Genomic DNA, 13,242 nt, shown 5'->3' with positions numbered 1-13,242 from the left:
AGAAAACTGGCATGTTGTCAGCATAGCAGTGATGCAAGAAGCCATGTGTTTGGACCTAATTATGCTGTATAAATGGAAAAAATGAGTGTTCTAAGCACAGATCCTTGAGGAACTCCGGTAACCCCCTGCATGCTACCCAGAATTTTTTTATTCTAGGACTAAAACCAAAAGAGTGGAATTCCTGTGATCCCCAATAGTAAATGTGGCCAGATAGATTTTCCCAGAACATCTTCAAAACCCAGCACTTGGCAAACCACCATGCTAATGTCAAAGGTCAAACTTTCAGGCTTACTGAAAGACTCTTTTTAAACTTCACTGTTATCTTACCAAGTCTTACCAATATTTAAAGTAAACGAGATATATATAACTTTGAGTCTTTATATAAATACATATTTAAGTCTTTGTTAGCATTTTATATGGGCAACTCACTTTCCTCCTTTTCTCTCTTTTTCTCTGTCAACATTCCCTGTCCAGATTTAAGTACTGCATATATTATTTATTTAAACAGATGCAGCAATTAATTCCATCAGGTGCTAAAAATTCACCATAACTAAAACACTTAATAATACCACACTCAATGCTACACTTTGATGGTCCATTTCTAGACGAAATGGTCCTAAAATTTCATAATCACAGTTTATTTTATGAACATTTTAAATATATCACAATTTATTGTTACAAAGCAATATCTTTATTTGTGTCCCCCTGCATTTGATCAGGGAAACAGGCTTCTGTAACATGAGCTTGTGTTTAGGGAGATGATGGGTCACCCGATCTCGTCTCACTATGACACAACTTCTAAGTGCTCCCCTGCTCAGGTATCCCACTTTATCACAAAGTGTCTGTGTCTGTGTGGAGGAGACCAATGAAGACCCAAAATGTTCTACAGTAAAACTGAAATGTTTCAAGCTAATCGGACCAAATGGATTTTATAACTCAATCAGGTATATAAGACTTCTGTACATTTGTATTCTTGTGTTCTGTCCATCATGCTTTTCAGTATTATTCTGCAATTACTTCTCCATTGTTTCGTAAACTGTTCCTTTTTTACTTTAATCTCTTTCTGCAGGTAAATCTACATTTGAAAGTATATATAAGAGTTTTTAAGATGAATGTATGAAGTAAGAAATGGAAAATTTTGAGGAGTTGGAGTCTACCACAGGTGTTGATTTTGAGTCTGATGTAAACGGAGAATTCATACCCAACACAGAGAGCACCCGTATAGATTCACAGGTGAGGCCATGGAGTAACTTTTTTACTGTATGTGTGCTGGTAAGATCAAAATTTTCATACTCGTGGGATTGATTTTGATGACAGCTTCAACAATTTTTGATGGTTTAAATCACAGGGACTCAAATGTTTTTGTTTGTTTGTAAATAAATCACATTTATTCTACAGAAATAATCCCAAATATTCTTCTGCTACGACTGAAAAGTTTTAAAATTGCATCATCATCATAGCCACACATTAATAAAAAGTGAACAATTAGTAACAATGTCTGGGTATTTCTTTTACAATGTGGAGTAAAATTTTTGATTTTTGAAAATATGGGCATGTCATGCCGAGCATATTGCCAGCAGCCTAGCACAGTTATGCTTTATGTACATAACACTCATACATTCTGAATCAGTCCATGCTTTCTTACAGGGGACAGCGGAGCACATTGTTTCTGAGAGAATAGAGGTAGTCTCGGTAACAGAGGACGTCATTCCTGCTATCGATACACCAAACACGCTCAACGTCAGTCCTCTTGACTGTCCAAGTGCCAGTACTACACCTGACAGCAACAATGTTAAACCAGCTTTTGAAGAAACATCAGAAACCCAAATCAACGCCTTAACCCAGCCCAGCTCCTCAGTTCCAGTTACCAAAGTCCAACCCTTTGCTACAGGTACCTTTTCAGACATGTTCATATGCCAGTAATCTTCTCATATTTTATACGATTTTACACTGGCTACACCTCATCCTCAATTACTTCAACCTAGAAAATTATGAATGAAAAAGGTATGACTCATGGATTTGTGTAACATATAATCCAATTCATTTTTATTTTATTTTACATAAATAGTGATGAAAGTGATGATGGAGGAATCCTATTTAAAAAATATAATTTTCAAGCAAACATTAATGCTATGACTTTCCTTCTCTGAAAATTTAGCTGAGGGGAAAACACTGCGTGGAAGTCTGTTTGCACGTCGGATGGAAATACTTATTGGGGCGTGTGTACTTCTCGTCCTCATCTTTGTGCTTGCCATTGGACTGGGAGGTAAGTATAAAGTGCAATACTTCACACAGCTGTAGCAAAAACTGAACCACACAACTGTGCTAAATAATTCATAGATTAAACTGTGAAAAAGATGTCTGCAACTCTGAATGCCAGAAACAAACTGAGACCTCATTTTATGGAGTCATCTTACTAAAGTAGGTCAATAGGCGATGTACGGTCATTATTATGTAGTGCAGTAATCCTCAACATCTCACATTTTTGAGCTATAATGCATTTTAAATGATAAGCGTATGGCTTTAACTTCGTTGTTGTGTATTAATGGGCTTTGTGTAGTTAAATGAATGCATATAATTATCATTATCACCTATCCCACATAATGTCTCATTTATCTGTCATTAGTGGGATTGAGTTGTATGGGAAAGTTTCGGTGTGGTTCCTCTGGATGTGTCAGCATGTCTGCGCAGTGTGATGGCCATCAAGACTGTGAACATGGAGAAGATGAGCTCAGCTGTGGTGAGTTAAGAAAATATCCTGTTTACTTACTTTACTGTTCTTGATTGCTGTTGTTACTATAAAACTGACGTGTATATATGTGTGTGTGTGTGTGTGTGTGTGTGTGTGTGTATCATGCAGTGCGTTTGAGTGGTAAGAGCTCTGTACTTCAGGTGCTTACTGGTGGGGTCTGGAGAACTGTTTGTGTTGATGGCTGGGACTCTGATCTTTCCCTCTCTGCTTGCAAACAGCTCGGCTATTCCAGGTATAATCATGTCTTGGTGTAAACTTTTAGTCACGCCCTCAACTATACACATGGTGAGAATGTCAGAATCCATCTTAACCTTCACGCGTGGACACAAGAGTCGCCTCTTTCAGGGATTTTTAAGTCTGTACAAACTTCAAACTTGCCATCTGTTTACAGTCCCATGTATTTATATATCAGCTTGGATAAGCGTTTCAGCTAAAAATACTCTGGTATGTTAGCATGACATTCATTCCAGTCTATCTCAAGTCAAAGGCTTTTCAAAGCTCTTTTTATTTTATCATGCCAACATCAAAGTATTTCTTGACAAACAGTCCTTTTCTAGTTTATTCATTGATTAAAAACATGTGAACATTTGTAAAATACTAGGGACATATGGGGACATATTTTGTTTGCATTGCATACTACAACCATGATTGTGTTATAATATAACATCAGATCTAGAAGGGATAGTTCACCCAAAAATGAATATTCTGTCTGTTGAAGATATTTGGAAGAATGTTAGCCATTTTCAGTTCTGGGACATCATTAACTACCATAGTAGAAAATATTTATGGTATATTTTCGTTCTGTTGAACACAAAATGAGATATTTAGGAAAGCCAACTGTTCTGGGGAACCTTTGACCATACAATTGAAATTTTCCCAAGTATAGTATGCAATGATGTTCCAGAATTTTACATTTCAAACATTCTTCCAAATATACTCCTTTGTGTTCAGCAGAACAAAGTCATTTATAAAGGTTTGGAACAACTTCAGGATAAGTAAATGATAACATAATTAAAAATTTTGGGTGAACTGTCCCTTTAAGTTTGTTTTTATTTCCCCCCTCTCTGACAGATATGTGGAGTCAAAGTCCTGTCCTCTGTCTTCTATTGAGCAGGACTTCCAAAAAAACCTTGTGTCAATAAGTCTGAACTACACAAATACCAAGCAGGTCATCAAGATACACAGCATAACTAATATCAGGTGTGATGTAACATTTTCATAATGCTAGTTAATGGTGTTTTTTAGGCTTTACTATACTTACATTACAAAATATGTTTAACATTAGATGAGGAAACTTTCAATCCAAGTATCTAAATATGATAGAGACGTGGGGGTCATTTCTAATGGCTATAATAGAACCAGAACGCCGTAGCATCACCCAAACAGGTACCCATGCAGAAAAGCATAGCAAAAACATAGCAATGCCTGGTTACACTTGCAAGGTAGCAGTTTGTCATTAACCTTCCAGGTAGCAGCTTCATACACCGGCTTTGATGTTTTAAACTCCATCTTATGAAAGTGTAGCATTCAAAAAATGTGTAAAGCACTTAGATAAGTACTATTCACTTAAACCAGCAAAGGCCTTCCTGAGAGTTTCTGTGTTATATTTTCACATACAATATTACAGATAATTTGCATAATATTTTAACTTTAAAGAGCTTTTTGTGCACAAAACCCCCTAAGCTGGCATCTGTTCTTTGGCCAATAGCTTAAGGTGCATTACATTGCATTTGATTATTTCACATGAAATATTTTATGCACTTTAAACGTCGGTGCAGTTTGAGCCTGCAAAGTCTCAGTCAAATATAATGAACAATTGCATTTACAGACCTGCCTGTATAGAATTTATCAAGCATCCATATCATTTTGCTGCACTCTTTTTTCTTAGTAAATCCCAGTGCAGTTTGGGGAGGGTAACAACACTGAAGTGTCTAGGTAAGAATGTATTTGCTGTTACAAATCTTAGAAAGTGCACTCTCCATCTGATAAAAAAGGTCATACCAGTGTTAAATCTGCAAACCTTTTGTTTTGTTTCTTTCTCATCATCATTGTGTACACCCAAAGCATGTGGTTCCAGACCTCAGTTCAGTGCTCGTATCGTTGGTGGAAATCTGTCAGTTGAGGGCCAGTTTCCATGGCAGGTCAGCTTACACTTTAAATATGAGCACCTGTGTGGAGGCTCCATTATATCATCTTACTGGATACTGACTGCTGCACATTGTCTGTACGGGTGAGTTTGTGATGTCCATTCAAAATACATTTTCCGAAAGTTTAATAGAAGTGATCATAACGTATATTTTTTCAGGTTCGCATTTCCTACTTTTTGGTCAGTGTATGTGGGATTATTAGAACAGCCAGTGAATGGCGCGAAGGCCCTTGCAGTGGAGAAGATCATATATCACAGTCGCTACAGACCCAAAGGCTTGGACTATGACATTGCTCTGCTTAAACTGGAGCAGCCTCTCAACTTCAATGGTATCTTCCACAAAAGCCTGTTTGGTGTTGTTGTTTCTTTTAAGTGTAATAACCTGCATGTGAGATAACTATCATTTGCTTCTTTGTGACATTCTTGTAAGCATCTTATTCCTGTTTTGCATTAACTGTAATGAAAAGGCTAATTTGATAAAATGGTTTACCCCTTTTTTCTTAGGTTTTGTCGAGCCTATCTGTCTGCCAAACTTTGGTGAGCAATTTGAAGATGGCAAGATGTGTTGGATCTCAGGATGGGGATCCACTGAGGATGGGGGTGAGTCTGCAGAAGATTAGAAAAGAGGGTATTAGTACATTTGCACAGACTTTACAGAGCGTATTTACAGTGTACAATTTACGTACAAGTCTTATCAGACAGTAATACAGTTACAGGTTATGTTTTCTGTAATCTAGGTGATTCAAGTGTGTCTATGCATTCAGCAACAGTACCACTGATCTCCACTAAGGCCTGCACTCAGCCGGATGTTTACCAAGGTTACATATCAGCAGACATGATATGTGCAGGGTACCTAGAGGGAGGAACAGACTCCTGCCAGGTAAAAAAAAAGGATTTAGCAGAGGAAAATGTCCCTGAAATTCTGTGATTGCTTTTCCTTAGTACTAGTATTCACTGTGTGAGATAGGGTGACAGTGGTGGTCCGCTGGCTTGCGAGGATTCCTCTATCTGGAAATTAGTAGGAGCCACGAGCTGGGGCCAAGGGTGCGCAGAAAAGAACAAACCTGGCGTTTACACACGCATCACACAGTCCCTAACTTGGATACATATGCAGATGGAGGTCAGGATAATGATTGTGTTTGTGAATCTAAATATGAGAGCAGAAATTAATGTGGTTGACCCGAAGGAAACCAAGCAGTCACATGATTATCACAAGTCTTATTATGTGATTCAAGTTATTTCATTTGATAAATCAGTGCCCCTTGTGGTGTCAAAAGTATAAAAAAAAAACAGCAAAACTCTTAACTAATAATTTTCTTTTTTCCTACAGAGAGAAGAAATGATAAGTCCTGCAACTACCAGCTATGATTATTTAAACAACTATGTTTAATTTTTAAATACACATACATAATTAAATTCTGTAATAACATGCGTCATGTGCACTCAAACTGGAAAAGATTTTATTTGGTGTAAGTAGTATACTTATACAGTACTTGCTATTGTTTAAAGTATAATAACCTGCCAAACTTGCTTCTGATGTGTCATGTTTAATTACACTTGAGTATTTTCACAGACACAGAAGTGACAATATGCTTAAAATACATAAATACAGGGACATAAGCCCCCATTCATGCAAAGAAAATCCATGTATTTTCAATGTTGCAAAACTTTTTAATATGAAACACTACTGTACTTCTACAATTCTCAAAAAGCAACAGTGAATGTACAAAGTGGTGGCAACTTGACCTTAATAAAGACTTCTTATGTCGCCTTTCATTCCAAAGCATCTTTAACGTATCTGTTTGATTTTGGAAGCATTATGTGTATTTTATCAAATATGCATTGTCCTAGAACAAAAACAAAGAGCCCCCTCTGAAACGAAGAGACATCTTCAGCTAGGACAAACATTATAAACTGGAAGATACTACAACTCATTACTGAATATAGTCAATGCATTAGGCTTCATGTGCTTATTAGTGTAATAGTTTTACAAAAGATGTAAGGCAATTTTGTAACGGGTGTTAAAACCAATTTACATATTTAAAATGTTTTTTAAGTCAAACATCTTTTTTTCCACCCTTTTACTAAAAAATTTAAATCATCCCCTGAAAGCAGGGCACATAGATTTAATGTTTCTTTACATAAATATTCCTTATAAAACACAAACTAATAAAAAAGGAAAAAAAAAACTTTGTTTATACAATGCTCGTATATAAAAATAAGAATCTCTTTTGTCCTCAGACTCTGTCTTGGAGCTGCTCTCAATAGTAGTGAACAAACATTAGCATGCAGTTTGAATAAAACCAGCACAAAGACAAACTCTCAAATCTTGGCATTCAACTTAGTTAATACAGAAAACAAATAATTACCAAACATGTACTAAAGGAGTTTAAAACTTGCCTCAGTGTGTTTACTTGCATTTTCTGTCTATTTTCACAAAGTGTATCTCATACCTAAAAGTGCACTTACCTGCACAGCTACGCAATAAAAACAGGCGCTATAATGCACACACACCACACCGTTCCGTAACATTGTGCTGTCTGTAAACTGTTCATGTGTGTTTGTGTATTGTAAAGGCCCACATACAGTACTCTTAATGTTTTTTGTAGTGCAGTAGTATCAGCTTGGCTGAAAATCTATGTAAGCATGCAGTGTGTGTTCTGCAATCCACATAGTTTAGTCAGTAACATCTAAACCCAGCCCAGTCATGTTGGCAGATGACAAATCTGTGTCGCCTTCTTCATTGTCGCTTTCTTCTGATTCGTCCTCACTGTGATTTCCCATCATAACCTGTTGCATGGCAAGAGTTGCACCATCTGATGAAAGCGCCTGGAAGGCATCTACGTTCATCCCAACTGTAACCAAACTACCTGCATACAACGTCAACAATGTTCCACTTTTGAGAATTCAATATTTTGATTCTATAATCAAGGTTTCAACATTGACGGCCAATAAATTTGTGCATCTCTAATTATAACACATTATGTAGAGTAAATACCATCTGGCATTGTTAGATGCTGCTGGGTTCCAGAAGAGGCGATGGTGTCCGACCAGAAGCGGTGTAGGGGGCGACTCTGAGCAGTTTTCTTCTTTGTTTTGGGCGTTTCTGAGCAGCTGGCATCCAGCATTGGCTGCAAGATCCGTCTACGGGCATTAATGAACCTAAAGCATAGATCCAGTGTCATAAAATTAGCATTATTTGTGTGATGCACAAAGCTGATGGCTAAGTAGAGCATTCCAAACGTTTCACCCTCTGGTGTTTCTCTGACATACAAAATGCTTTAGAAGGTAACAGTGCTTGACTGTCAGATTAACTTACCAATTATTAACTTGGAGTAAAGTCAAGTTAGTTTGAGTTGCCAGCTGTTTCTTTTCTTCTTCAGTAGGATAGGGATGCTAGATGAAGATAGTTAAAATTTGTTCATGAAATATACCAGGTAAATCAAAACAGTGCACTTAGTCAGTTGAAAATGAGTTCGTCTCCTCACTGCAATGTGCTGGAAAAGCCAGGAACGCATGACATTGGTCGCTTGTTTGGGAAGAACACCGCGTTTGTTTTTAGGTGAGCTGTCATCAGCACCAAAGAAGCTCAAGTCCTGATTGAGCTGAAGTTGAAGCTGCCATAGAGAAACACAGGGAAAGTGAATGTGCTTGGGATCTGTGTTCAAACAGGTTGTGTAGTGTGTGCAATAATGCAAACCTGTGAGTTCTGAATATGTATCGTTCCAGGTGAGATGGCTTGTGTCACAACTTGCCCCTGTGGTGTGACGACAGTTACTGGCTGATATAGTGTGTTACCTGCATACAACGTGGATATTACCAGAATGAGAGAAACTTTGCAACCATAAAGATGGTTAGAAGAAACATGTTTTTTAAATGTAACGTACCCATCAATCCCTGTGATGGATTGACTGTTGCCATGGTAACATTGCCCTGTTGATGGCCTGATGTAGGCACCACAATGCCCTGGGGACTAAAGCTGCCTAAGAAAGAGCTGGACATCTGCAAAAATAAACTAAAGGTTACACACCTAATTCTGTTTAGTCCATCAATGAATTGGTACAAATGCCCATTTTTGTACTCATTTATATGCATGGATGACATTAGAAATTGACTAAAGAAAGGTTTTAATGTGGCAATACAAATCCTAATATGCAAATTATAAAACTGGGCAATTTGTTGCAAAATATTAATTTGATTTATTGTAATAAAATGAGCACAATGATAACAAAGCGAATAAAAGCCACTGCACATAAGCAAGCTCTCTTATACATTAATGTCTACATATCCTGCGAATGTATGTATGTAAGTATATGCATAAAATTCTCAAGCATTATGTTGGTTTAACTGCCTTCAGCTTGAGTTTTTTCATAACATTTGCATGCCTTGCATTGGGAAAAGATGTCCAAATTGTACCCTTATGTAAAAAGTGAAAAAGTAGTGTGGTAATTGTCTACCTGGTCATGGGTTGGAGAGTACGGGCTGCCTTGCTCTCCACTCAGCAGTGTCTCACTGTTCATCTTGGTCTTGAGGCAGGTAATGTAACGACTGCAAAAGTCCTTGCATAGGTCACTAACTTTCTCCAGCTCTAATAGATGAATCCTTAGCACCTGGATGGCCTTGACCATCTACGAAGATGAAAAACAGCAACCTGAGTGTTGATGCCAAAATTGTAGATCTAGAAATTAAAACCTATTAAACAAAAACTATTCCAAAAGCATCTGGGCAAGACTCCTACCAAGCTATCAATTTCAGAGTCTTCACTAAAGAAGGCCTTGCCCTCTTTCTCCTGAATGCGTACAAAGTTCTGAATGTCCACGTCAAAACTAGCAGAAGATACACAGTCAGCGCCCTGAGTAGACTGCTCACACTTTTCAAACAGCAGAGCCAGAAGAGGGAAAAGAGGATGTCTGCATTTAAAAAAGGAACCATATGTAAGTAATGAAGTTGTTTAGTGAACATATTGTAAATCCAACACAATGTAATATAATGCCATTCTAATTCTAATATATATAAAATATAATACAATCGACTTTACACATTTCACATATTAGTCTGCATTTAAATTATGAGAACAATCATGTCACCTGTATATAGAGGCTTTGTCAGCATCCATTTGCGTCTGTGGTTCAGTGGAGGCAGGGCTGTTTGATGTTCCTATGTTTCCATTGGCAAACCCCTCTTCAGGGTTACTGTCCGACTGGTCCATAACCTGCATCTAATACAATGAGATTTTCAATATCAAATATTGTTTTTATGGCAAGATCAAAATGGTTGAAAATTAAAGGAGGCAATCTTAGAAAATAACAATAAAGACAATGTACTGTTTAAGAATGTTCCAAGAAACTTACATGAATAGTAAAAATGTTAATGAAAAACACAGTCTAGTTGCATAACAGTTCAGGGACAAACAAATGACATATGGAAGACAAAGTCTAAATAATATTTTTTTTATTTAATTAATTTATGCTTGGTTTACTTTATCTGACCAAACATTATTTTACACATATTTTATTGTGTACCTTTAGAATTATTTTTATTAGGTTTAACACTATGTATAAAGGGTACTGCTGGGATAATGGCATGCAAAAATTGTCATATTTTGTTAAACTGTATAGTGTTGTACGGTGTAATGTTTCCAAAATGTTTGCAAGACAGCCGTTCTTATAAGACTCACCTTAGATTAGAAACTTGGTTAAACAGATGACGAAAAATCGGAACGCTTATGATGCAATTTAAAAAACATATGAATTCATTTACCATGCTAATATATTCTGAAGGTTAAAGCCGTTAAAAATTTCATTGACAAAACAAATCTGCCTCAGAAAAAAACAAAGCTCACCTGAGGCTGAATTGTCTGAATGTTTTAATAGTAAATAGATTTGAAGATGTTTGCTACTTAACGTTAGAAGTTTAGAAAAAAAAACCTAAACAGAATTTTCTAGAATATCTACTGTATAAAGTGCGGTCTTGCAAACAATGTAAATGTCCGACAGCACATAGACATCAGGGCACACACCTGTCCCGACGTTAAATTCCAGACCGTGTTTGGTTATCGACCTTGCTAGTGGCTAGTAATATAGCAATTTAATTTATATTTAATTTATATTCATATTAAATTACTATAATATTATTTTATTGTATGAAATTACATTAAAACTACTACTTATTGATTCTTTACAGAGGTCTATCGGATGCTTCATTTGGCGAAATAATGTTTGCTTGTTTTTTTATAACTGGTACTTAAACATACTACATAAACACAAAAGTACTTTTTGGTTAAACTGCTATTAAATATATCATGCCCACCTGCTGGTCTCCCTCTTGATATTGCTCTATGGACACTGACTGGGTAGCCATCATATTCAAAGTGGCCACTGCCAACACTGGTGCATTATATGAGCGGGCAGAAGGAACTGACCTAAAAATAACAGCACACAAACGTAGAATATAATAAATCCAACAGGTAAAACCACAGCTCTCCCCTAAATTAAATCATTATTTACTTGCAAGTTGTTATCTGACATACTTTTAAGAATATTGTATCTACTCCATAGGAAAAAGTGAATGCGTACGGGGACTGTAAACATCAAAAGCACCATAAAAACATTTGCATTGTGTGAGGAAACAGACCAAAATGTAACTCATTGTGAGCTTAGTGGTCGTGATATCCTTGAATATACACCTTTGGTTTTATAGAAAAGGGCTGCCTCAAGTTCAGAAATGTTAACTTCTCTTTTCATTAAAGTAAACAACAGCAAAAAGAAAGGCCTTTGTGTATGAAATAGTATAATTTTCCAGTAAGTGGAATGTCCTTTTTATTAGTAAGGAATATCTCATCGATTTATTAGACAAAAAATTGTGTATGCCCTAGGCAGGGATGGACAATCCATTTGGTCCACTTCCCCAAATACAGTACATTTAAAACTACAACGTTTTTTGAAAACTTTTAAGATAGCAAAAGTCATTAGAAATTCACAAAAGTCCCATTTTTGATTTTGTACCCTGCTTTTTCTACTTAACTTATTTACATTAGCATCTTCTTCATAATACATTTGAGTACGTTTTATGGATTCACACCTCCCTACTAAAAAGGAAAAGGCATACCATACAAGACATAACACAACCGGGGGTTTTGATATGGTAATGCGGTGTTAAGTACTGGAGCACTAGAGCACCCTACGCCATTCCCATGTTTTACAACAACCACCCTGCCGCTAGCGTCTCACACTTCCGTCTGATCAGTTAGTCGGAAACGGGACTTTATTGGTCTTCTTCTGAAAGTCAAATTAAATTCATACGTGCTTCCGAACATGTTTATAATATCATTTTTTATCAATCTAAATGAAACACCATGATCATTTTTGACAAGGACACGGGGGCCGATGTCGGATGCATCTGATCATTTTGTGCAGCTTTTAAATAAAAGAAACACGCACGACACATTAGCATAAGCACAGTTAAACCCTCGTTAAAGCGAACGGTTAAAACAAAAAAACCTATGCGGTTAAACCAGTTGGCTGTTATCTGTTTACTCAGCGTTAACCAAACTTTGGTAAATATTGTTAGTCCCGTGTAAATAAACACACTGGGCGTGTAAAAATGTGGATCAGCGTGTGTTAAAGCCGAAAACGCCATGATAATGTCTGAAGAACGAGTCGTGGTTAGCTAGTGTACTAGCCAGTTAGCAAACACGGTTATCTGTAGCAGCACACAGCGCGTGCTGTTAGCAGCCAACCGCAACACAGGCTTTCATCACAATCAAATTATTCAAGTTTATTTTATTGTACAATCCAGATGTAAACATGGGTTCAAATGCAATTTAGATTTTCGCCTGAAAATATAAACATTAGTAAATTGTCTAATCTTGAGCGGAGTCAGTTTTCTATGGCTCGCTTGGCCTGAGCGACAGCGCTGAAAAAAGGAGACAAGGAGCCGCTAAGACCGGGCCTTTACTCAGCGTTCGCCCTTGGTAGTACAGGGACCTCCTGTCACATAAAAAAGCAGACATTTTTTTTCTTTTAAAGACATTTAAATGAGAACTGACTCGATTGTCCTACAGAACTCCCATGAGCCCCTAACAACTACACTCGCTTTCTTTCAGCTCCAGTCATTTTTGTGTGTCGCTCTGATCGTTTGATTGATAGGGTACGGAAAAGACGAGTTTGAGTGACAGCTTACCTTGGTGCCAATCTTCGTCACACTGACAAGCGTTTGCAGCAATCGGGATCCGCATTTGTCGCGCTGCGTCATCACGCAAGGAGACGCAGGGCGTTCGGTTCCTGAATATTTACGAAGAAGGCGGAGAAATGACGCGACAGACGCCAGATGTAGAGCTCTCTGA

General features: G+C 37.2%; 2 protein-coding genes across 4 annotated transcripts; one reads left to right on the top strand and one right to left on the bottom strand.

The window, feature by feature from the left end:
- Window positions 1-2,177: 2,177 nt before the first annotated feature.
- tmprss3a (transmembrane serine protease 3a) lies at window positions 2,178-6,678 on the top strand. Of its 2 annotated transcripts, none has more exons than XM_079465071.1 (11): window positions 2,178-2,266; window positions 2,627-2,740; window positions 2,861-2,984; window positions 3,824-3,952; window positions 4,641-4,687; window positions 4,817-4,982; window positions 5,058-5,227; window positions 5,403-5,498; window positions 5,636-5,778; window positions 5,866-6,018; window positions 6,229-6,678. In XM_079465071.1, exons 1-11 carry the CDS (start codon window positions 2,200-2,202, stop codon window positions 6,286-6,288), a joined length of 1,269 nt encoding a protein of 422 aa, XP_079321197.1. In that variant the 5' UTR covers window positions 2,178-2,199; the 3' UTR covers window positions 6,289-6,678. The 2 variants fall into 2 exon arrangements, with proteins under 2 accessions (XP_079321197.1, XP_079321198.1); XM_079465072.1 differs by having other exon boundaries at window positions 2,257-2,421.
- Window positions 6,263-13,201, bottom strand: pknox1.1 (pbx/knotted 1 homeobox 1.1). Of its 2 annotated transcripts, XM_079465069.1 has the most exons (11): window positions 13,080-13,201; window positions 11,208-11,319; window positions 9,986-10,116; window positions 9,637-9,808; window positions 9,356-9,526; window positions 8,786-8,900; window positions 8,599-8,696; window positions 8,387-8,515; window positions 8,218-8,294; window positions 7,897-8,060; window positions 6,263-7,768 (listed from the first exon to the last, which is right to left on the bottom strand). In XM_079465069.1, the coding sequence occupies exons 2-11, from the start codon at window positions 11,259-11,261 to the stop codon at window positions 7,575-7,577; spliced, it is 1,305 nt and encodes a 434-aa protein (XP_079321195.1). In that variant the 5' UTR covers window positions 11,262-11,319; window positions 13,080-13,201; the 3' UTR covers window positions 6,263-7,574. The 2 variants fall into 2 exon arrangements, with proteins under 2 accessions (XP_079321195.1, XP_079321194.1); XM_079465068.1 differs by lacking the exon at window positions 11,208-11,319 and having other exon boundaries at window positions 6,329-7,768; window positions 13,080-13,153.
- Between the last annotated feature and the right edge of the window lie 41 nt (window positions 13,202-13,242).

This window comes from Barbatula barbatula (assembly GCF_947034865.1).
Source record: "Barbatula barbatula genome assembly, chromosome: 9".
NCBI lineage: Eukaryota > Metazoa > Chordata > Actinopteri > Cypriniformes > Nemacheilidae > Barbatula > Barbatula barbatula.
Note: the sequence above shows the minus strand (reverse complement) of the source record. Positions and strands in the feature narration are given on the sequence as shown.

Bases quoted from the DNA above. Each gene is read 5' to 3' on its own strand.
- tmprss3a (XM_079465071.1), top strand. From the start codon at position 2,200: ATGGAAATACTTATTGGGGCGTGTGTACTTCTCGTCCTCATCTTTGTG. The intron at 2,267-2,626 runs GTAAGTATAAAG...ATCTGTCATTAG, and splicing joins GCTTGCCATTGGACTGGGAG to TGGGATTGAGTTGTATGGGA. The intron at 3,953-4,640 runs GTGTGATGTAAC...CTTTTTTCTTAG, and splicing joins CACAGCATAACTAATATCAG to TAAATCCCAGTGCAGTTTGG.
- pknox1.1 (XM_079465068.1), bottom strand. From the start codon at position 13,151: ATGACGCAGCGCGACAAATGCGGATCCCGATTGCTGCAAACGCTTGTC. The intron at 8,697-8,785 runs GTACGTTACATT...CGTTGTATGCAG, and splicing joins TCCATCACAGGGATTGATGG to GTAACACACTATATCAGCCA. The intron at 8,516-8,598 runs GTTTGCATTATT...TCTCTATGGCAG, and splicing joins TACATATTCAGAACTCACAG to CTTCAACTTCAGCTCAATCA.